The 25,179-nt window shown below is 34.6% G+C and overlaps 2 protein-coding genes across 3 annotated transcripts; one reads left to right on the plus strand and one right to left on the minus strand.

Moving 5' to 3' along the window:
- Positions 1-961: 961 nt before the first annotated feature.
- LOC128156937 (sushi domain-containing protein 2-like) lies at positions 962-24,460 on the minus strand. Of its 2 annotated transcripts, XM_052819276.1 has the most exons (18): positions 24,339-24,460; positions 7,132-7,239; positions 6,943-7,049; positions 6,354-6,492; positions 6,166-6,221; positions 5,946-6,038; positions 5,724-5,865; positions 5,365-5,628; positions 5,116-5,270; positions 4,844-5,007; positions 4,478-4,764; positions 3,178-3,444; positions 2,595-2,924; positions 2,278-2,420; positions 2,125-2,188; positions 1,758-1,979; positions 1,461-1,646; positions 962-1,299 (listed from the first exon to the last, which is right to left on the minus strand). In XM_052819276.1, the coding sequence occupies exons 2-18, from the start codon at positions 7,190-7,192 to the stop codon at positions 1,136-1,138; spliced, it is 2,844 nt and encodes a 947-aa protein (XP_052675236.1). In that variant the 5' UTR covers positions 7,193-7,239; positions 24,339-24,460; the 3' UTR covers positions 962-1,135. The 2 variants fall into 2 exon arrangements, with proteins under 2 accessions (XP_052675236.1, XP_052675235.1); XM_052819275.1 differs by having other exon boundaries at positions 6,166-6,492.
- Positions 11,004-18,757, plus strand: LOC128156938 (uncharacterized). The gene is made up of 5 exons (XM_052819279.1): positions 11,004-12,656; positions 13,413-13,545; positions 13,892-14,031; positions 14,608-14,782; positions 17,600-18,757. Exons 1-5 carry the CDS (start codon positions 11,004-11,006, stop codon positions 17,863-17,865), a joined length of 2,367 nt encoding a protein of 788 aa, XP_052675239.1. The 3' UTR covers positions 17,866-18,757.
- Positions 24,461-25,179: the final 719 nt, after the last annotated feature.

Raw genomic sequence — 25,179 nt, forward strand, 5'->3', positions numbered from 1 at the left:
CTTTTAAAATCTCTCACCGCTGTTATTTTAAGACTGATAATTGTTAAAACCATCTGTTGATTATTTAGAGAACTTTTTTTTTTAAAAGACGTCATGACGGACGTGAGGTTAATGGCGGCACGAGGCTGACTTCGTGACAGGACAAATAGGGTTGATCCGAGGCAAAACCCGAGCACAGATAGTTTGCAGGATGGTCGAGTTTTTATACTTTTATATTGAAAAAAAAATATTTTTATATACGAATTTAGGTAAATTATCTATTGAATTTTGTGTTTAACTGATAAAAAATGAATTTATATTGAAACTTTTTTATTTTAGAAGATAAGTCAAATCATTCTGGTACACATCAACATGAAACAGATAAAGTTTTCTCAGACTGAAGTTCCTTGAAAAAAAAATTAAGTGCGTAGAATTAAATAATAATAATAGAAAATGTATAAGAGGGGGTTTACACAAAAGAAGACAAAATTGATTTCTTCCAAACAAAGGCCACTGATGTACATGTACGTGTAACGTAGTTCTCTCGAAGAGAGCTAAACGCCATTTATTTAAAATGACTATAAGGAACCGTTTTTAAAGTAAATATGTTATACAACTATGCAACTATTTCGGATCTCTCTACAAAATTATTACGTATTTTTATGAAATGCATATGATAGGTTTGATCACGCCCCGACCGAAATTATCACCTCATAATATTCAAAGAATGATTCCTTTTTATTTATATTTTCAGAAAATTGTACGATTCAATTTTAGAATATTAATTATGCAAACCTCGCTTGCATCAATACATCATTTGAAATTATTGGACTGTAGATAACAAACTCGATTCGTATTGATATCACAGATAAAGATACTGGAAAATAAATATTTCAAATTAAAATGTATCTACTTGTGACATATTCTATCAGCACGTCGCAATGTGAAAAGTTTCTTTAAAATTACAAGAAATCTGTTTATTTATTAGATAAAATGTTTATTTCCATTCACGGTTTTATCACTTACATCAAAATATAAATTTTACATTTCCCTAAAGAGATTTCTTTAGACAGACTAACAAAAAATATTAAAGTATTCATGATTGACAAACAGGCTCTATAGTATATTCGCCCATTTCTCACCACGTGCACCCAAGTTACATGTAAAATGAAGGATCGTCATTTCTATTGAGAGCATATTTATCATTTCGTTTTTTCCTCTGCCAAATAATGATAGCGATCATGATGACGAGGATAATTAAAACGGAGGCGACGATTCCAGCGGCGAGAGATGTCTGGTTATCTACCTTGGTCGTGGAATCTGAGGGAAAAAAATATTGAATGTGATCAGTAGATTAAAATCATTATTATCTGTTTAATTATAAGACTTATTGCTTATGAGATTGCAGTTGCTATAAACTGTGTGTGATTGAATGAAAACAGATTTACTTGTAAACGATATTTTTAAAACCAGTTGAATACCTTGACTACAGGATGCAGACACACCAGGCGACCATTCTCGGGAGTTTCCGGAATCGGTGCACGTGTAATCTGTCTGTCCCTGTAGGGTTCCAACTCTACACCCAGTGACGCGGACGGTACTTCCCAATGAGTAATTAAAACTAGATTTTGTACTTCTTGGTACGCTGAGTAGGCCACAAGAGTTGGCTGAAAAAAGAGTGAAGCATCATGATAAAATCATTTTACCAAATACAAATACTGTTTTAAAATACATGTACATGTTGTACATGTACCATACAAAAAATCTGAAGCCCTGACCTTTTGACAACACATCAGTGTTTGTTGAGTACTGTTGACTGGATTCCCTTGTATGATTGGCTATAAAGGTGTCCCCTGTTGTAAAATAGTCATAAAGGCACATTTTGTCCCCGGAACATATAGCGGAGGTAAAGTTTTGTGGGATGCTGGGACAGTGTTTTTCAGACATCTCTCTATCCACACGGTAAGGCAAAATCTGTCTCAAAGTGTTGTTCACGTACCCTGTCAACGGTATTATACACCAATGGTTCATTATTTCCATAAACAAATACAAGTCCGCCGTTTTTAGCTTCTTCTCTTTCTATGAAACAGATGTTTTCTAAGATTTTTCCCTTTAAACGTACGAAAAACTACAGTAAGTACTCACATTTCGAGAATTGCGTTTCACTGTCATTAAACAGGACCTGACTTAGCAATCCTCCCGACATTTCCTGCAAAAAATAAATTGGTCTCGAAGATAATAGATGTATGTCAACACTTTAGACTTATGTTTAATTTAGTTTAAAATTTCTACACTTACCATTTGTACCGGAAGTGATGAAAGTGTGACCTGTAGCGAACCCTTAAATTCAAACACAAGAATGCCAACACCATGTTTGGAAAGAACTGTAAAGTTGGACTGCTTTCTTAGTGTAAGATCATCATTATTCACCACTGTCAGATCTGTAAAAAAAAAACCCACAAAAATAATTTAGTTTATTTTCACTTCTTCGTCAAGAGCAATGCTTTCAAAATTAAGCTTATTGTGATAAAATACTGGTAAATTCAATTACTCGGTTTAATCTTTATTTGTATATATAAGCTCCCTCAATAATTTAAAACTTCTTCAATCCTTACGATTAAAATCTTGCCATTTGTTGTCCTCTCGCTCGTAAAACTGGTACTGGTCATTGACAATGACGTCAAGCACGGGATCTGATGATTCGTTCCTATTTTTGGAATTCTGTTGATATGCTCCATATTTTAACTGAATAATGGCGGTCTCGTCTTTCGCTCTTATTCCGATGGCAGTGAGTATAAAAGACGATTTTAATGACCTCAGGTTCATCTGGAATCGACCATGGACTATCAAATTCGAGTCCTGGTATAAGACATAGTCTCCTTCTGCGCACATCGTGGCCGAGCGCCGATCAAATGTGAGGATATGAGATTGTCCGAAAACCATTGCTTTCAAACAAGAAAACATAGTTACAGTTACCGTTAATATTGCCATTCATCAAGTAAGAGTCAAGTGAATCTAGTGACAAGGCAAATTTGAAACCATGCTCAATGAATAATGTTGTATATTTACAATTAGGCCTACATGATTACACACTTTCAAGTGAAAGAAAATTCATCGGTATAAATTCATCAAAATTTACTTCATTGCATAAACTGATTTAGTCATTTCAATATATGGGCGTTTTTAATTGACAGTTACCTTGTTTAGGAGGTTTGTAGTATTTACAGTCTGTTGTTGGTCTGACATCCATGTAGAAGTCACAGTCTTTGTAATCCACCCACATACAGCAGTAAAAGAACGTCATGACGTCCGCCAGACCGTGGGAAAGAGAGGGCACGGACCCAGGGCTCCCGTACGGATCCGCTCCCCAGTCATGGAATCTGTCCGGAGTACTGCCTTGGAAGGTGTCCTCTGAGTACCGCAACAAACCGTCAGCTCCATAACAACACTGGTTTCCGGATTTTTCTACAATACAGTCAATATTTAAAGTAAATATCTATTTGATTTCAATTGTACATGTATATATGTAATTGTTCCGTATACAGTAGCAGCTTCTTATGCACGAGAAGAGAGGTAACTTCAGATTCAAATATGATAAATCTCTCTCTCCCCCCCTCTCTCTCTCTCAAAAAAAAAAAAAAAGAAAGAAAAAAAAGAAAAGAAAAAACGTTTCTCTACAATCCAATCCATTTTTTATTTAAACTGGACAAATTGATTTTATCAACAACAGAAGACTGGGAAACATGTTTGTTGGCGGTAACTTAAGTATACCGGTGTCAGACTCTGTCTCATAATATTGCAGTACTTATTTTTTTTTCCTTAAAAAAGATATACGAAGTTGTCATTTTCACATGTCATTAAATAAAGCTTGCAGTAATCTAGCTTTTTTTTTTAGGAATATCAATTTCCCAACCTTCTTCGTTTATTTTGTGCGCTATTTTTAAATTACAAGTCTTATTCACCTTCAAAATTAGAGAGTTCCATTGAATCGCGGCTTTGAAATTCAGGACGCCTGGTTCAGTTATAACGGCCAGTTTTATTATTCTTTTTAATAAAAATATGAATATTCATGAAAGCAAAGTCACTTAAACTGGTTAAGAAATAAATTATGCATTTTATTATGCTTTTTATTTAGTTTTTTTTTTTTTTTATCAAATTCACTGTGGACTTTTGAATTCGCTTTCTCCCCGGAAAAACTTTAACTTGTGAGAAAATTTTTATTTGCCGATATATTTGAAAATCTTCTTTGCACGCAACCTGAAGTTGGTGCATGAACTGTTTGTGTAAAATCGCGGGAAAAAATGGGAATGGTTTATTTTGGAACAAATCATGAAAAAACGGAACCCGCAACATAATGAGAAGATAAAATACTTTAAAATGCAAGTTGGTGTACTAATCCTCATTATAAAGCTCTCTGCTACTGAATGTTCTACAACTTTGCAAATAGACTGACTTTAATTCATATTTCAGGGCTTTTATTGTTGGTTTATTTACTTACGTATCGTGCCCACACTGCGGACACAGTGTACGGCGCCCTTGTGGAATCCGCACGTTGGGGTCTTACTGTACATGTTACAGGACAGGTCAGTCTGCCAGCGTCCGAAATCCAGCAGGGCCTGCTGCAAAGAGCAAGGACAATGGTCGAGGCGTGATATCCACTGCATGTCCTCGATCTCTGCACGGTACCAGCTCGTGCATTTCTCGTGCAACCACTGAGAGCGATGCTTTGATTCTTCATATTTCCTCATAAGCCAACCAAAAGGCATTGCACCACTTGGCATGGTTCTTTAAGTAAAGACAACTAAATATAAGATTCTAAGCATAGCGTAGTATTTCTACTCCAAATGTAAATGTATTCACTTACCTATATTGATTTGCATGGGTGATGTTTCTAACTCTGACAGCAACAAAACCGGCTTCGAATTCAGCACATGTCGCGTCACAGTGAATGTCATCAGAATCAAATGAGGCGAATTTCTGGGACACTTGGACATTCTTGACAAGAGGTAGATGAAACCCCCAAAATGTCTACATGTATAAAATGTCGTTAGGTTGTACATGAGTTAGAAAGACCTGACCTTAACGCTTAAAATTGCGGTAAAAAGACTCCTCTTTGTAAACAAAATATTTTATTACCTTTTCGGAGTATCCAACTAAAAGAATATCTATATGTGCATCAGGGTGAGTACTGATTAGCGCAGCATTCCAGCGCACGGTAAGCTCTCGTGCCGTAGTTCCGCCCCACCCTGAGCCTTCTAGCTTCACAAAGCGGGAAGTGAGCGTCGGGTGAACTATAACAGATATCATTTTGAAATCATTATCAATGACAAACTTATAAAAGAATTAATCGTTATTTTTTTTTAAGATAACGTCACACAACTTTACCTACTGTGACTGACGCCTTAAATGAAATAGATACACCACCATCAAGAGACACCCATACTTGAACACGCCCCCTTGCAGTCAGGGGAGGAACTTCGCATTTCGCTTTTATTTCAGAAAACCGGAAGCATTCCCCTATAGCGATCGGCTTAGAAGGATCGCCAAACAAAAGGGCAATGACTTCATTCTCCAAAAAGCAGGGGCCTGATACCTCCAAGATATTCCCTCCAAACATGTCGATAACAGTCGGTGATACAAACACAGTTCCTGATAAAATACAAGTACCTCTAACTACCGGTATATAGCCGACTAAATTCAATCATATCAATTTTAATACAATTTTTAAAAGACTAATTGTTTACCTGTAACCTGCTCTCTCCTGGCGTCACAACCTCCTGTGAGGGGGGCCTCCTTGTTAATAAGATACAGATGACGACCCGACAACCGATCCAAGGACAGTCCAAGGTCAAACCATCCCCTACCGTACCCAAAGTTAAACCCTGACTGATGAAATCGATTTAGTTAGTGGAGGAATCAATTATAACCACAGAATGTACTGTGTTTTAACGATTTTGAGGTCTTACTTGATACTGTACACTAAGATTGGTGTTAGGAACTTCCAACATGGCAAACGTCAGGTGTCCGTCAGTGGCAAGAACGAGACTGGTGTTTGCATTCTGTTGTTACAAAGAATTGAAATAAACTTCCAAGAAATGATTTCAATATGCGTAAAGAAATTTGCTTAAACCTTGTTCTTTTTCATTTTGGTATCCTAATAATGAAGAACGTTTACTAAAGATATACCTGACACGTTTCCATATTATTGCAAAGTGACTCTTCCGTGTGCCATTCCACAGACACTGCAAAAGTTAAAGAGGTTGAATGAACTCCGACAAACGACTTGTCAATGACAACACCGAGATGATCAAGAAACGCTTCATTTGATTGGTTAGACCTCAGGTATATATCAAAGGTCATCAAACTTGAAATACTGGGTTTCTTTTCGAACAGAAGTGGCGCAACGAATGGATGATCATCAGACGCTTGCCAGTCTTTCAGGGGGTCGCTGTAGTTTCTGTGGGGGTCGTACTTTGCTCTTGGATCAAATGCTAGGATTCCATTTGGCTGGAGCTGAAATTAAATTTGCCAGTGGGTTACATGGTCGGAATTTTATTAGTTACTGTGCTTAGCCTGTTTGAGTGATGATAAAGATAAAATAAACATTTACTTATTTTATTTTCCACAGAGAGGTCTTAATTGGTCAAATTGTTGATCAGTGGTCTGTTACATGTTCTAGTCATGGATTCTCGATCATTTCGGATTTTTACATTTTTTTTTTTCATTTGTAGACAATATTCAACCATGCTTTTTATGGCCAATGATTTTAGATTTTAAAATGGTTTATAATGTTTGGGATATCAGGAACTTTCCATCTTAGTTTTATCTCAAAGTGCCCCTTTCCATTTTAAAATCATAGTACAGTTACATCATACATATAGTAGTGTTGTTTACATCTCGTCGAGAGGAGTTTGCTGAAATAATGTTCATTTTTTTCCTATGAAGAATACCTTTAAGACTTACATATAGTTCTGTGTACTTTATTCCAAAATATACCAAGTTTATGTTTTCTGGAAGGATGATGCGAGTGGTTGAATTGACTACCGATGTCCCGTCTATCGTATTCAAACCTACAATAAGATTTTAAAGATAGTTATTTTGAAAATGAATTTCGTTTCTTTGAATGTAATAATAAAAATAAGGAAAACAAACCTGTAAGGAACAGTAGCACACACGTGGTACGCGTAGGCATGAGAACGAATTCATTCTCCATTCTTTGAATTTGAGTCTTTTAGGCAATCTTTTACTTTGATTAGGTGTCTGCAAATATAAAGCTAGTTAATTTTAAAATTAAATATTATTGTATTTTGTATACTTAAATAATTTTTTGACTTGTTTATACCAGAAGGAAATAAAATTCACATAATATCTTGATTTCAAAGCACTTTAATACGACTTTTAAATCTTTAATTTCCTTGTAGAACTTCATATTTTTCAATCCTTTTCAAAGAAATTCAAACGACGATAATTTGATATTTTGAAAGAAAAAAATCATATAAATAACTGGGGATACGCGAATAGATCAAGCACTGAATGCTGTTAGAAGTATTGCATTTAGTAGTACACAATGTTATACAATAGTTTTCATCCTTAGAAAATTAATGTCTTGTGAAATGTAATGTAGTACAGGCGGCATACAACCATAAACTATTTTTACACAAAGCCCAAAACAATGCATGTGATAACAGCTTCATGCAACACGTTCGTATTAAATGAAGGCTTCTGGTTTTTAGTCAACCTATGAATAAACTTTTCAGTGGCTTCTTGATTATATGCCACGAAATGTTTCAAATAAAATGAAGAAAAATGAAAAATTAAGATCACTAGACTTATAGCATAGCACCCGCCTTTATCATAGTCAAAAGAAAATAAGTAAATGGGTCTTTGTATTGATATGAAATATACACATAGTGTCATTTATTATCATAAACTAGTATGGTACAGTCAAATTGTGGTTTCTTTTCAATTAAAACATCCACGTCTAAAACTATATTGGCCACTGAACAACATGTACAAATACTGCAAAAATTACTCACAAATTTTAGGTAATTTGAATCAGCGAAGACCTGTGCTAGATATTGCATAACAAGATTTTCCTTCTAGATAAAGGTTTGCATGGTAAATATAGTAGCAGGAAATAAAAGTATGAATAATCTATCGTTATTTTTTAAATTCTTCAACAAAGGTAGATGTCTATATGCCAATAATATTCCTATGCCTCTAAAAAAAAAAGAATTGGTGAATTTTAACTATATATATTACGAAATGAAACCAACAATCTAAGACAGGAAGCAAATTAGTTTTAATATGCCTAAAGTCAACCGTTGTCAGTAAAGCAAATATATACCGGCATTGTACCTGTTATCGGCTAAAATTTAATTTTTCCTTTTTGTATTTTCTTATTTTTTGATATTTTTTGGAAAACAAATGACATGATAATAACATAGTAAAATCCATATGTATACATGTTAATTTTATACTGTGCAAAATGTAATTGAATTATACCCCTTGTGGGATGATCCCACTGGGATCAGACTAAAGGTCGTAGGGGTTATGATACATAACCAAAACTCATAAAATTATTCGTTTGTTACTATACGATAATACACAAAATCGTAGACTATTCAATACATAATTGTGCAATCAGGCGCTATGAATCTCTCGGAATTTAGTGAATCTCATATATTTATACAGGTAATATGTATTGATATATCATATGTCAAATCAAAGAAGGGAAGGGAATCACAAAAAGGTGATATTCTATTTTAACTTATTACGTCACTTCCCCCACTGCTGAAAGTGCGAAGAGTAAACAATGAACATATTCAAGAAAGTTTTCGGGCAAAATTACTTTTCTTTGTTTGAAACAGACGACTGAATTAAAAATATCGGATAGTCGCGTGCTGTAAACCCGAGCTCTCAGTTTAACCAATAGCTGGTCTTTGCCGATAACTGGTACAGTACCAGTATAGGAAGTAAGATTCATATTAATTATAACCTTACTTTATCCTTAAAGTAAACATACGTACGTAGTCCTTTTTTTATTCTCATATATTGATTGTCAAGGTCTATGACGACCTTAGGTTTTGGGATTTTGTTTATTTTTAGACTTGATTTCTTGTGGTTTAATAACGTGTCTTATGTTATATAAACATTGTACCTCACTTTATTATGCCAATCGGGATTTTATTTCTATTTATTTCCTATTAGTGTAAATTAAATAAATATAGTCATCAAAAATAAGTCCTAAAATTCCGGAATATGAACCGGAATAAAGAACTTTGTAATCGCAGAGATCTCCGCTTTCGCCTCACACTATTTTTAGTAAATGGAGCAGATTTACATAGAGTGTACATGTTCTACAAAAGATCTAGCTTTTCATCAATATACAAACCAATTTTTTTATAGTGGGTTTAGCCAGTGTCATAACAAGGAACATTTTTTTTCCAATTCATTAAAAACAAATTTAACTAATTAAACAATAAGTGTTTTCTTTGACAATCCATGCCGAAATTGCAGAAAAAAATACATAAACCGCGTTGGCGTTTTTGCAATGATCATTACCCGCATTAATCACCATAGACAGCATTTCAGTGTTTATATTTACATCTTTCTTGTATTAAATTATTGAGTTAATCATAAAGAGTAGGTAAACAGAAGCTAAATGTTTGATAAAATAGATAGTATTTATACATGTGTGTTCTGGAATCATATCAACCCATTTCGTCTAGTGTTATAATTGACAATGCGGTGACTAGTGATACTATTAACAGTTATTTATTGAAAAAAGACTTAGTTTCACAACGACTTAGAAGATATGATGATGACCCTTCCTCATAAAAAGTATGGAAAGGGACGTTCAAGACTATTGTATCTGGGGGCACCTTATGTGATTTAGAAGAAAGAGACTTGCTGTTACGATGGCTTGGACAAGAATCTACAGTTCAAGAAACCAGTATAAGAAGAGAACCCAAATTTCTTTCTTATGCACTTTTATGGAACGCCATGGCTGCCTTATGTTAGGTGATTTTATTATATGCTGTGGGTTTATAATTATATGCTGTGGGTTTATAATTATATGCTGTGGGTTTATAATTATATGCTGTGGGTTTATAATTATATGCTGTGGGTTTATAAATATATGCTGTGGTTTTATAATTATATGCTGTGGGTTTATAATTATATGCTGTGGGTTTATAATTATATGCTGTGGTTTTATAATTATATGCTGTGTGTTTATAATTATATGCTGTGGGTTTATAATTATATGCTGTGGTTCTATAATTATATGCTGTGGGTCTATTATTATATGCTGTGGTTCTATAATGATATGCTGTGGGTTTATAATTATATGCTGTGGTTTTATAATTATATGCTGTGGTTCTATAATTATATGCTGTGGTTCTATAATTATATGCTGTGGATCTATTATTATATGCTGTGGTTCTATAATTATATGCTGTGGATCTATTATTATATGCTGTGGTTCTATAATTATATGCTGTGGGTCTATTATTATATGCTGTGGGTCTATAATTATATGCTGTGGATCTATTATTATATGCTGTGGGTTTATAATTATATGCTGTGGGTCTATTATTATATGCTGTGGGTCTATAATTATATGATGTGGTTCTATAATTATATGATCTGGATCTATTATTATATGCTGTGGGTTCATAATTATATGCTGTGGGTTCATAATTATGTGCTGTGGTTTCATTATCATATGCTGTGGTTTCATTATTATATGCTGTGGGTTCTTTATTATATGCTGTGGTTTCATAATTATATGCTGTGGTTTCATTATTATATGCTGTGGGTTCATTATTATATGCTGTGGTTTCATAATTATATGCTGTGGTTTCATTATTATATGCTGTGGGTTCATAATTATATGCTGTGGGTTCATAATTATATGCTGTGGTTTCATTATTATATGCTGTAGGTGTATTATTATATATTCTGTCGGTTTATTTGAATCCGGATTTCTCGTTTTGGAGTTTACATTTACAAGCACAAAAATGGCGGCAACTACAAGTGTAACGTTGGACTTGGAGTTGGAGGGTGATTTGGCTGATCTTGACTTAAATGACACCATTGAAAATTTCAAATCGGAAAGAATTGACTTGGATAATTTTTTAAGTCTTACAGAACAGCAATTAATCCGATTAGGAGTAAAGACAATAGGAGACAGGTTGCGGTTGACAGAAAGGGTAAGATCGGAGATAAAAAAGAGAAATGCATGTAAACCAGTTGACCGCAACGAAACTTTGGCAAGTCAGATAATTCAACAGCGAAATACTTTGTTTAATCGGAACAGAAATCGCCGAGGTCAGAAGAGACGCACGGGCAGTGTATCTAATTCTGTAGATGCTTCGGACTCGTCTAAAATCCCACGCACACGTGGAACCAGAACATGGACCGTGACTGTGGTGTGTTTGGCAGATACAAATGCTAAAAAAATTCCATCCGTAGAAGAAAAAACTATTCTTATGAAGGCTGGATTGGGGGCTAAAAAAATTCAGTTCAACTTGGATGATGAAGAAGATGATGTTCTTTTAAGACTACAATCGGATAATATAAATATGAGAAATGGTGAGAGCATTGGATTCCCACAGTTACAGAATTCTGGAGGGTTCGAACTGCTGAACTGTAAACAAAATTGTCGGGAGCTGACATTGATTAATTGTCATTGGAACGTCAGATCATTAAAATCATACATTGGCAATCAAGCTAAAATTTACATTCGTCCTATTCAAACTAGCCTAGATACAACACCAAAAGATCAGGGAGAAATATTAACTGATGCAAAAGTAAGCTGCAAAGCCTGTCATTGCCTGTTTTCAGTTCGTGAGTTAAGGGCACACATTCAGACTTGCATGGGTGGAAAAAGCATATGTGAAAATGAATTACTGGCACAAGATCTAGATAGTGATGATCTACCTGACCCAGAAATTGGCAGGCAAGGGCAGTTGCCTGTTATAAATCCAACTCAAAGTTTCATACCACTTCAAACCACAGACCAGGATGTGAATTTGAATAATACAGTTTTGTATTTTAATCCCCCTTTTGGTTTCATTCCTGAGAATGAGACTCAGCCTCAAATGTCTACAGAATGTATTGTACCAAGCATTGATAGAAATTCGTCTACTCCAATTATGAAAGAGGATGAGTCTAATCTTCCTGCTGCAAGTTGGACAAATGGCACAGGCACACTTGATGACCAGTCTCAAAATGTTAGTAGCAGACCCTTACAAGCCTTTTTGGCATTACAGCAAAGTACAACAAATTCCTTGGATGTTACCTCTGCCGCAAGTTGCATCACATCTGTTGAAGCGACTGTATGTGCAAATGCACATGAACCGGTGTTTCCAAGTCCCGAGTCTGCTTCAGAGGAAAAGAGGCAAGAAGATCAGACTATTGAGGCAGTTATTGCAACAGCAATAGAATATTGCTTAAGTCATAACATTCAAGATCCTGTTGAAATGCTTCGATATTTACAAAGTGTGATTGTTAGGGGACGAAAACTTGAAATAGTAGATACATCACAATGTCTTGAAGGTGCAACAAACTTCATAATTGTTGATCGAAACAACATTCTTGAGACTGCTTTTGAGGAAATTGATTCCATTGCAGACCTTAGAACGACGCTTGAAGTGCAGTTTTATGATGAGGTAATTTAATTTTCATTTAACATGTTTAATGAAATACGTTTATCATTCAAATACAATGTATATCAATAACAAGATGTATTTGTGAAACACTAATGCCCTCGTATGGCAGCTTATCATATGGCCAAGGCTAATTTTTCTGAATTGCACACAAACTCCAAAGATCAAGGTCAAAAATTTTCGTACTGGAAGGAAGGTCTTGTCACAAGGAATACACCTGTGAAATATGAAATCCGTAATTTTTAACTGTTCAAAAGTTTAGGCCAAGGTTAAAATTTTTGAAAAGTGGGTCAAACTCCAAGGTCAAGGTGAAGAGGTCAAATTTGGTGGTACCTTAAGAGAAGATCTTGTCACAAGGAATACACCTGTGAAATATGAAACCCATATCCCCACCCATGCAAAAGTTATTGACAAGGTTAAAGTTTTAGCAGACAGACGGACAGATGGACGGCCCCGACACAACAAAAAATATATACCCTGGAAACTTTGTTTATAAGGGCATAATAATAGCAATTTATATTATTATTACACTAGTTTGTATTCATGAACATCATCCCAGAATAAAACAGATTTTGCTTTGTTCTTGTTGAAAATTATTTCACACTTCTGAGTATCCTAATTTTGTAATTTTCTATGAATTTATTTTTGTGAATCCTGTAATGTTATACCAGAGTTTTTGGTTTTGAATAATTGTCTTCGTTTAAATTTACAAATTGTTCTTGAAGAGAAACAAACTCCATTTCATTGTATAATTGACAGACTGCTGAAGATCTTGGTGGTCCAAGGAAGGAATTTTTTCAACTTGTATTATCAGAGATAAAAAGGAAGTACTTTGACAGTGGGCTTCGTGAACACCTTGCTAAGGATTATTTGACAGTAGGGAAAATTATGAGTAAGTGTCATGTTTTGATCAAATCTTTTATAATTCTCACAAAACAGTCTAAGAATAATATTTTGAATATACTGACTGTGCTTTTATTCCCAATATGGATCTTTATTAAGAGGTTCCATTGCCTTAAATGCCTTTTCATTGTTGATCACCTTTGATATCAGGTACATGTACATGTATTTATTATCAGAGTTCTACAATGTGTAGATTGCTAGCATCTAGACATTGCATTCACTCAATCCCATTTTGTTAAAGAATTAAAATTACTGTATTGAATACATCTATCATGTCTATTGTTTGTTACACATATTATTAAAATGTTTATTTTCTTCATTTAAACACTGAATAGGTTTAAGTGTACTCCAGAATGGAAAACTTCCCAAATTTATGGACCCAGCAATCTTGGAGGATGTTTTCAGAGATGAAGATGGAAGCAGTGACTGCATCAAGAATTTGAGAAAGGGTCTGAACTGTTTAGGATTAGTCAAGGTATGATGACCATACTAAGTATATGACAGAAATTATACTCAAACCTGTTTTAATGGCCATTCTAAGAAAAATATTAGATATCATAATTTAGATCAGGCTCGTCAAACTGCACGTGACATTTGGTGCGTTTAGACCGTGATGTTACATGATGTTGTATGTAAGTTACATTTTCAAAAAGAAGCCTGAACAGTGCTGAAAGTAAATGAAGAACGCTTTGTTTACTAATTTATCTTCAATATTTATCCATTAAATCAGGGCATGTTTACTTTAAGTTGAACTTTTGCTGCTATTCTCGCGAGAACTAGCTTAAACAAGTGATGCATTGTAATTCTAAATTACTGCATCTAAAATTCTATCAAATGAATGTGCAGTAGTCCGCAATTTTCTCTGTGCACAGGTATTGCTTTATGAGCTCGCAGTGACGAGTGTCGCTTTGCTCGTTGGGCTTGCTATTAGCTGTCATGAGCTGTGATATAAAAGCATTTGACAGTGTTGTTGATGTTCTTTGTATCAGACAGTATGAATTTATACTAGATATTATCAGTATGCCTTCATTTTTCCATATTTTCTTTACAGATTGGAAGTGTGTTCCCTATTTTTGTGCACTTATTTAGACCTTCTCAGACTACATTGACCCTGAAGGCTGTTATACAGATTTTAAAACCAGTATTTTCTGAAGAGGGATCAAATAGCAGACAACTTGAAAATTCTGTGTATTCAGCATACTTGAAATATTTGAGAGCAGTTGCTAGTAAGTATGCAAGTTGCTGAGCATATTCAGTGATTTTTTAGGGCCGATTTTCGGGCCCAATCCCAATTGAAAATATGTCTGAATTTTCCCAAAAAATAGTGAAAGTTTTCCCAAAGAAAAACTTACAAAAAATGTGATAAAATTTAGTGTGTTTATTGCATGTTTTTCAGTGAAGTTGAAGCAGGTTTTGTTGTTCAGCCATGTCAGATTTCTTTATTAGATAATTCAACCACTATTGTTCTTGATGCAAGTAATTAGATAATTCATACCAAAAATAGTCTAGTTTTTGTTATAAAAAATGTTGTTAAAGTAATACAAAGTAAAAAACAAAGCTTTTTGACTGTCACAATGCTTTTTAAGTGACTGGGTTTTCTGGGAGATTCCCAATTTAGCCTTTATTGTTGCTGAAATTCCTAATTCTGAGGGCCCCAACCCCCAGTCCCTAAGTACTGAAAAAAAACCCCACTGAATTATTGTACAAGTGGAAATTTTAGCGAGAGCGATTTCTCCTTAAAAATTGGTAGGACTGATCCACAATAAACGATCATAGTTTTTATAGCTTAAAACTATTTTATATTAGCATCTTTAGGAAATTTAGATTCAAATTTGTTCAAATCATGATTCAAGGAAGTAAGGAGGGGAAACAATAGGGATGAAATGTTTACAAAGGAATAAATAGGAAAAAATCTTCTGTTCAAGAACAGCAAAGCCATTGTTATTGATATGGACGCATTCTCAGGTAGCTTAAAATTCAAGCCCTTCTTTTCAGTCTCATCCGCATGTGGTTAGAGCATCTGCTGTAGAGTCACTAAGTAAGGAGTTGTTCTTAACGTACGTTGCATGGTCGAATCCCACTGTAGAACGTGGAGAGTGGTCCTTCAGATGAGACCCCATAAACTGAGGTCCCTTGTCGCAGTAGTTGCTGGCACGAAATAAATCCCTCCTTGCTCAATGGCCCTGAGTGCCGAGTATAGAACAAAATTTGCAGCTCTCCACCAGCAAGCACTGGCAACTCCATATGAGTGAAGAATTCTCAAGAGAGACGTTAAACAATTTACAATCAATACTGAACAGATTTGTGCTTTTTTTCTAGCCAATGTGCTCAGGTGAGCAGTGTGGCCCATAGACCTGTTGTTTTTAGTGAGAAGTAATTTTAGTGATTAAAATGGTCATTTAATGTCAATGTTTATAGTGTTTATAAAACAGTGAATAAAAACTGGCTACATATTTAGAAAGATCATAATGCTATACTTAAATTTCATATTTCATGACCCCAGGGGAAGGTGTTTTGACTCCAATGCAGGGACAAAATGTCTTACAGAATATATAATGCTTGAGGGTACAAAACACAGTTTTATGTATGACATCAGCTAGGACATTACTTGGTGAGGGACAAGCAAAACTGACCCCTATAAAAAAAGAAAATGGAGGCTTGTTATATAGACTTTTATACATTAATGGACAGCTAAAATTTTGAATTTAATGAATATTCAAGTACATGTTTAATACAAAGATCATTTACTAATACATGTATGGGGTGTTTGACACTTGAAACATAGGGGATATTCAGGGAAGTTTATGCATCCATTTGCAGTAAACCTATGCATTTTTAGCTCGCAATTCCTTGATCAACAAACAGTGCAAAATTCTGACATAATAAGTTATGTACATTTCACAGAATAAATCCTTAGGTTTTCTTTGAATGTACGTTACTTTTAGAATACATTTTCCACCTTTTGAAAGAGGTATATAACAGTACCTGCTTCTTAAGCATGCAATTCTGCACATGTGTAAACCAGATGTGTTTTGGGAGTTATCTCCCCCTATTAAAAGTATCCCAAAAACTTATTTTTATCTCCTTTTGTTAAATATTAAGATAAGACTCTTCTTCATGCACATAAAAACAAAGAAGGTGCAATTTTTACATAGACTTCCTATAAATAGCATACCTTCCCAGCATGCTTCTCTCTTGAACTCCCTCTCCCTGAATTTTATAAGAAGCTGCATTTAGCTATTTGAATGGAAGCTAAATACACATTTAGAAAGAGTGTAAAGCTATCTACCAAAATCACAAATAACACAGCCCTTGGGGCAAGAGTTCAGGCTTTTGGCAGTGGATTGGGGCAAAATGAATAAGAGATGAATTTTGTTCTATCAGTTTGCTGACAATGAATGAAGAGTGAAACCATATTTAGAGATGGTACAATGTACTGTTTACAGGGAAATTTTCGCCCCTTTTGCCTTATCCTCATTTGAGCGAATTTAAAACGGGGCGAAATGAAATAATACAAATAATTTTTGTAATAAAACTATGAATGGGCGAATTTAAAACAGGGCAAAATTGTTTGTAAGTGTGAAAGGGCAAAAATTAAACGGGGCGAAAATTACTGCATACAGTAGTCAACCAAAATTTTTGATTCAGTTGGCCTGGGAAAGGAGTTCTGGTGGGGAGGGGGTCTAAAATTCAAAACTTTTTCTTACGGTTGTTAATGAATGAGAATAACAATGTGCATTTAGAAAGAGGATGCTGTATACAGAAATTATAGATTTTATAGTCTCTATTGTAAAATTGGGGGAGGGGAATCAAAACAAGTGACCAACATTTAAGATTTCTTGTCCTTTAGACTCCATAATGCACCTTAAATGTAAATATGAGACCTCTTGACAGGTCCCTGTATGGGTTATAATACTCAGGTGACTGTTAAGTCCTGTGGGCTTCTTATTTGTCTATTAAAATGCCAGTATTTTACATGATCTTTCATTTCTTCTTTTTCACCCTGCATAACCAGATCATCTCATCCATTGAATTTCTTTCAGGTGGGAGGAGAGGATCTGTATCCTTGCACCACATCCTACAGTTTGCTACAGGTACTCCTGAGGAACCCATTCTTGGATTTACATTGCAGCCTTCAATCCATTTTTTTGAAGTGAAATCAAGTTCAGGGTTTATCCCAACTGCAAACACCTGTATCAACAACATGAAGTTACCAAGACCGTCTTATGAAATTGCATTACCATCTGAAGAGGAACTTTTTGCATTGTACGATTATGCATTTTTGAATACCTTTTATGGTCTATTTTGAATAACTTTATATCAGCTACCTTCTTAACACTAATGAATGTTTTTATTGTCTTCATAATTTCTTATTAGGCTGTATTTTTTAGCTCACCCGAGAGAAAGGCTCTGTCAGTGTTGCTATCTATTAACATTTTCAGCTTCTTTTCCAGAAAGTCTTCAATCTGTTCCAATTTGTTCAAAATTTACCCGGGAAAAAAGCAATCAGTAGTTCATCAATGATTAGTGAGTGTTGTTGCTAAAGGTCTTCTTCACACCTCCTTTTTTGCACTTAATTTGAATGGCATTGGTACAATTTACCTGGCTAATTTGTGTGTGTGCCCTAATTACATTGTAGACAAATATATAAGAATATATTCCAGGATGATTTTGTTCATTACTGGTTACATTGATATAGGAAGAAACTCCTTAGATTTTTAGGCCTGAATGTCAAGGTCATCCTATGAGGACATCTTTTGCTATGGTCTTATTTGGAGAAGTGTTGTGAAGGGTATTCTTCATTGCAGTGCCTATATATTTTTATGGCACATGAATTTCAGTGTATCATATTACATATTAATAATAAAGATAAAAAATAATAAATAATAAAAAATAGGGTAAGGGTATCAGAAGTGGACATGAGTGGAATGATTTATCATGTTTGATGTAATTCTTTGTGATTTGTTGATCCAGAACAGTACAACATTTGAATCAAGTATTAAAGCTCTAATACTTAATATGGTACATGAATTTTGATTTTTTGAGAATTTTGAATTCCTTCAATCTTTTGTTTCATAATTTTTATTTTTGTCAAACATGGTTGATGTTGATTTATTAATTATGGGATTTCTTTTAGGTATTCTAGGGAAGAATTAATGCAAATATCTTTGCTGTTATGTTAAAATATATTGTTAACCCCCCCCCCCCCCCCCCCCCCCAAGTATTTAGGATTTTGGAATCAGCTTGTCTGTCTGTCTGTGCAAATGTGTCCAGTTCATGTATTTTTTATGGAGGAAAATTAGAATCTTCTACTTCACACAAAGATTCCTTATGACCTAAGGGTGTGTCTGGACCTTTACCCAAGGTCATTTGAACAATGTCAGGGTCACTGAAAGAAAAAGTTCATTGTTCTGTTTGGTCCATATAATTAGTATTAATGTTACACTAGGATACGCCTTACTTTCATTTATTAAAAAAAGCCTAGCAGGAGTATATGTCCATTTTGGACGGTTCTAGTTTTGTATACTGTTTAAGTACATCACATTTGGGGGAGCGTGGGGTATGTGAGCTTGCTCACTTTTTCTTTTATTTCATTTTTAAATTGAATGGATGACCAATAAATGTAACACTTTTTTTAAATTTATGTATGCTTCCAGACAAAGCAGAAAATGTGTTTGTGTTTTAAATGTTTGACGTTTTTTATTCAATAAAAAAAATTCTGTTTTTTATTTTGATTCCGTAACATGAACACCATTGCATGTAATTCATTTTTAAGATGAAGGGGTTACGTATGTTTTATTCCAATAAAACACCTTTTTATGCGCTTGAATTAATTCGGGGCGCATATTGATTTTGTCCTGTTTGTATGTTTATCTGTTTGTCTGTCAGTTGTCAACTTTAACTTTTGCCATAACTTTTGAACCGTGAGAGATCAAGACTTCATATTTGGTATGCATACTCAACAAGTTAAGCATCTTCAACTGACATCAAGGTAAATGACCTTGTGACCTTGACTGTTACCTTTATGCTAAAAATAGTATTTTCAAACTTTCTCCATAACTTTTGAACTGTGACTCTGTGAGAGAAAGAGACTTCATATTTGGTATGCTTACTCCACTAATTAAGTACTTCCAACTGACACCAAGGTCAATGACCTTGTGACCTTTATGGTAAAAATAGCTTTTTTTTTGGAATTTTCATCATAACTTTTGAACCGTGAGAGAAAGAGACTTCATATTTGGTATGCATACTCCACTAATTAAGCACTTTCAGCTGACACCAAGGTGTGACCTTGACTGAGACCCATATGCGAAAAATTGCTTTTTAGAACTTTGTTGTCCCCGGGTGCATAGTGTTTCACAAACCCATCTGATTTTATTTTGATAATTTGTTTGCCCTCTAAATGCACCGTTACTGTATTTCTTTTATGGATCCGCCATCATATTTTTATAAAGAGAGTGAGAAAATTCTGATCTTAAATTCATGTCATTTGATAAATTATGAGTAGTTCTTCAAAGGGAAAAAGCCAAGTTAACCAAAATAAATACAAGATGTGTTTGTGAAACACTGATGTCCCAGAATGGCAGCGTATGGCGAGGATTGAAGTTTCGCTAACGGATGTCAAACTCCAAAGGTCAAGGTCAAAAGACAAAATTTGTTGTTATCCAAAGGAAGAGCTTGAAACGAGGAATACATCTATGAAATATGAAAGCCCTAGTGCTAAATGTTCAAAAGTTATGCCTAAGGTTCAAGTTTTTGAAAAGTGGGTCAAACTCTTGGGTCAAGGTAAAAAATATACCCATTGAAAGGTCAGAATGAATACATATATAAAGTATGAAAGCCTTGGCACCAATTTTCAAAAGTTATGGCCAAGGTTAAAGTGTGAAAATGTTTGTAAAAGTTGATCAAACTTCATGGTCAAAAGGTCAAATTTGGTGTTACCGCGAAAAAAGGCCTGGTCATAAGGGATACTTTGTAAAATATGAAAGCCAGAGCCCAACCCACTCAAAAGTTATGTGCAATTTTAAGTTTTTGCGGACAAACAGACAGACCAATGGACGGAAAGGGCAAAAACTATGTAACCCCAAATCTTCGATGACAGTGGCATAAAATAAAACTGCTATCGCATAAGAATATTGCACGCACTCTATTACCACTACATTGAGTAGGATCCCCACCCGCAAAATTGAATCTGTGTTGGATTTCCGGGCATTGGGCGAGGCTGAATGCACATCTCTACTTCAGTTTCTCAAACAAATAAAAGATAGTGTTTTCAGCATTGCGTACATGTATAGAAAAGGTAACGCACTACAAAATGTGAATCTCCACGCAATATTTTTTTTTTCCTAGCAATTATGCCCAAACGCAAAATACAGGTAACAAGATTAAAACAATATTTGTATATATGTGTGTGTTTGATGTGAAACACTGGTAGGTATATTTAATATCTTGTAATTGTACATGTATATATCTGAGCTGTCACAGTTTCTAAGTGTATCGTTCAACAATATCCAAACATCTTTGAAAATCAGCTATTCCATTACTTTGACAATCCCTGTGAAATTCTTGTTCTAAAGCATTTTGGCATTCTTGACTGATCATTGTGGAAAGGGATTCAAATATTGGCCTGCCTTCCTCAACGATGAATTCATCTACAAATCCCTCAACTCCATAGTTCTGCATATTTTCATGTTCATCCAGACCAACTGGGTTTTGTAACTGCCCTGAAGTCCATAAAATTAATGGGGTTGACTTTACTGTGCGCAGTCTATGCCTAGCCCATGCATCACTCCAAAATGCAAGCTTTCTGTTGATTTCTGAACAGAATAAATAATGGAGAACAGCTAAATGTAGTGGGTTGAGGGAGTCCAGGATACCAAGGTCCTCCATATGATAAAATAAGTTATAAAAATATACAAGAACCCCATCGTACACGTCTCTCCAAAGTCTCTCAATGCGCTGATTGTGTGTGCTTTTTCCAGTAAGCATACTCCCATGACCTTTTTTGGACAACATGTAGTCAGCCACAGATATATTTTCCATACCTTTATCTGATCTAACCCGATTTGGTAAACCATATTGTTCCACGCCTGACAAAAAACACTGCAGTACTGTGTCAGCTGTATTATTGTCTGTGCATCTTAAGAACATCACCAGTCTGCTAAAACCATCTATTCCGCCAACAATTATGAATCGCCAACGCACAAGTTTATGATTAGTGTCTATGTGCCATAAATGGTTTGGACCCGTTACATTATAAACACGTCTGTGCAGTCTGCCAGCTTGTCTCTCACAAACACCACGTTCATCCATTCGATGTATGCTTTCTCTTAGTCTCCACCTAGGAACCCTTATCCCTTTTAAAGTTATCATCTGTCTTAAGAGATTTTCTCCACAGAGGGGGAAATCTTTTAAAATTTCCCCGAGTTTTAAATCGAGGTCATCGTCGGATATTTCTGAAAAATTCATTTTACTAAGTCCATACTGTGCCATTCTTCTGTAAATCGTTCTTTCTGACACTGAGAGAAGGTTTGAAATGTAGGTAATTGTGCATCCATTTTCAAGGAACATTTCTAATACTGTTTTTGGAATATCATACATCGGAGGACCACACTGAGGCCATACCTTTTTTGGCTTTTCAGTTCCATATTTCACACACTCGTTTCTTAATCTCATCATATCCCTTGTATTTGAGATCCCCAAAGTTTGGAATTCGTGTGCAGATAATTTACATACAATATCTGTGGTTATTTTTTCAGCCCTGAACCTGTCGTGAAACAGATGTAAGTTTAAATCCTCCAATACCTTTCCTATCAACCCTGTGGAATCTGCCGCCATTTTGTTTAGGAACATTTATAATAAGAGCCCCTGTGTAAAATTTAAGTATACCAGCATATAATAATGAACCCACAGCATATAACAATTGAGCCTTAGTATATAATTATGAACCCACAGCATATAATTCTGAAACCACAGCATATAATAATAGAACCACAGCATATAATAATAGATCAACAGCATATAATAATGACACCACAGCATATAATAATGAAACCACAGCATATAATTATGAACCCACAGCATATAATAATGAACCCACAGCATAATATAATACAACCACAGCATATAATAATAGATCCATAGCATATAATTATAAACCCACAGCATATAATAATAGACCTGCAGCATATAATAATAGAACCACAGCATATAATTATGAACCCACAGCATATAATAATGCACCCACAGCATATAATAATAGATCCACAGCATATAATTATAAACCAGGCATATAATTATAGACCCACAGCATATAATAATAGACCCACAGCATATAATAATAGAACCACAGCATATAATAATAGACCCACAGCATATAATAATAGAACCACAGCATATAATAATAGACCCACAGCATATAATAATAGACCCACAGCATATAACTATAGACCCACAGCATATAATTATAGAACCACAGCATATAATTATAGAACCACAGCATATAATTATAGACCCACAGCATATAATTATAGAACCACAGCATATAATTATAGAACCACAGCATATAATAAAATCACCTAACATAAGGCAGCCATGGCGTTCCATACACTTTGACTAGTATGAAATTCCATTAAGGTATTTTAATTTTACTATTTGAATGGGCTCTGTTTACTTCGTGCAGTAAACAAACATGTTTTTCATATCAACGATATGTATTAGAGCTTTTACTAGATTTATTGTCAGTTAATTTACACGAAGTTCAGTGCATAGTTGTTACTTTCATGCTAACGGGTTCTTATATATTGTGACGATAAAATGAATAAAGTTGAATAGATAGACTTTTCTTTTTAAATACATGTATGTGTAACTGTCTCCCCAACATATATTATGTAATGACATGATCCTGCAATTGTGTAGTAAGGGATTTTGTTTATATTGTAGTATCTACAGTTTATTCCTAGTGAATAAATGATGTTTACTAGCTGTCTGTAACTCATTTCTGAACATGGGACAGCATAATTTGCATAGAAATTTGAGTCTGACATCATGATTTTTTCGGTATCAGATTTCGTTTTATCTGACAAGACCATCCCACCCGGGAGAGGGACACTCCCTTCCATGATCTTTGCCTGTGAAGTCTAATGGAAAAATTATTTTGGAGAGAAAGGGTTGTAGAGAGACATGGCTGTGCCAATAGTATTATTATCTCCCTTTTTAACTCCGATTAACCTGCGCATGCAAAGGTTAAATTTATAGCTAGTGTTACAAAAAAGGATACGTGAGGACTAGCTCATTTTGAATACAAAAGAAAGTGGAGTTTATTATTGCCTAACTTCGTTTTTAAAACCTATATTAATCAAAGTATGTTTACATTATTCTAATTTTGTGTAAAGTGAACAACTCATTGATTGTTCGATAAACCCTTATCTTTTTACAACTATACAAAGATCCGTTGATTTAGGAAAAAAATAAAAATATGATTTTGACTGACAGTTTTTCAATAGCATTTCGATCATCTCAAATTATACAGTAACGTCTTTTCTGTTCATTGAATAAATTAGCTTGCTGCTTAATATTCAGTTTAAATATAAAGATATTGCAATAAAGTTATACAAAGAAGAAACTATGTTTAAGAAATGTCAACGTCATATTTCTCACCAGTTATTTTCGCTATTAAGTTGACCCAAAAAAAATACGGTTTTCTATTATATTATCTAACAGCAAAATAGTACTCCTGCAATGATTTGGTACTTCTAAATAAAAAATAAAAAAAAATCTTACCAAAACGAAGCAATGGACATGATCCCAGGTGGCTGGAGAGATGCGATCAGGTGCTATCGTGAGTTTGCTCCGTGTGTCCCTCGTCTCTCCCCAGTCCCGTTTCCTCTGTATAATTTTGTTTGTTTTATTAGCTTTATAATGTACACAACACTTCAGCCTGCGCTGGTGTTAACTTCAATATTTAACCAAACAAACCAGGACTAAAGTAAGGTTAGTTTTACACTGACTTTGTGATTTAACACCGGCTCTGTGATGTTGTGGCTTTAAATGCACACACTTAAAGATTTTGCATGCAATCCCTTCGATTCTATAGATATTGCGGAAAGTTTTCATATCAAAATCATGTTTTCGAAGGACACCGCCCTTTCCTTAACATAGCTAGGGAGAGCTATAAAAAATAAAAATAAAAACAACAAAAAGATATAATACATGTACATATATTAGGTAATTTCTAAAAATTCCATTATCTAATAAGCTCAACAAAAAGATATAATACATATATAAGGTAATTTCTAAAAATTCCATTATTTAACGATCGTCTATGTACCAATATATTGTCTTTTGATAGCATGTAAGTAGCTGTAGCTATGATTTTTATGCCTGCAACCGTTCCGGTTGCAGGCAGAAAACACAGTAAATTATATAAAAACTATTAAAGTAAAGTTTCGTTTATTAAAGATCAAGTTTGTTATCTAAACTTAACCCTTCTATACTTCTCGGCCATGCACTATGTTAAATCTTGGAACATAGGGAAAGTTATCCTTTTGATGCCTGTTTACTACACTCTGTCCCGAGTTTTTGCTTCCACTACTTTGCTTCCGTTTTCGCTTGATATTTCGAT

Source organism: Crassostrea angulata, chromosome 7 (assembly GCF_025612915.1).
Source record: "Crassostrea angulata isolate pt1a10 chromosome 7, ASM2561291v2, whole genome shotgun sequence".
NCBI classification, from domain to species: Eukaryota; Metazoa; Mollusca; class Bivalvia; order Ostreida; family Ostreidae; genus Magallana; species Magallana angulata.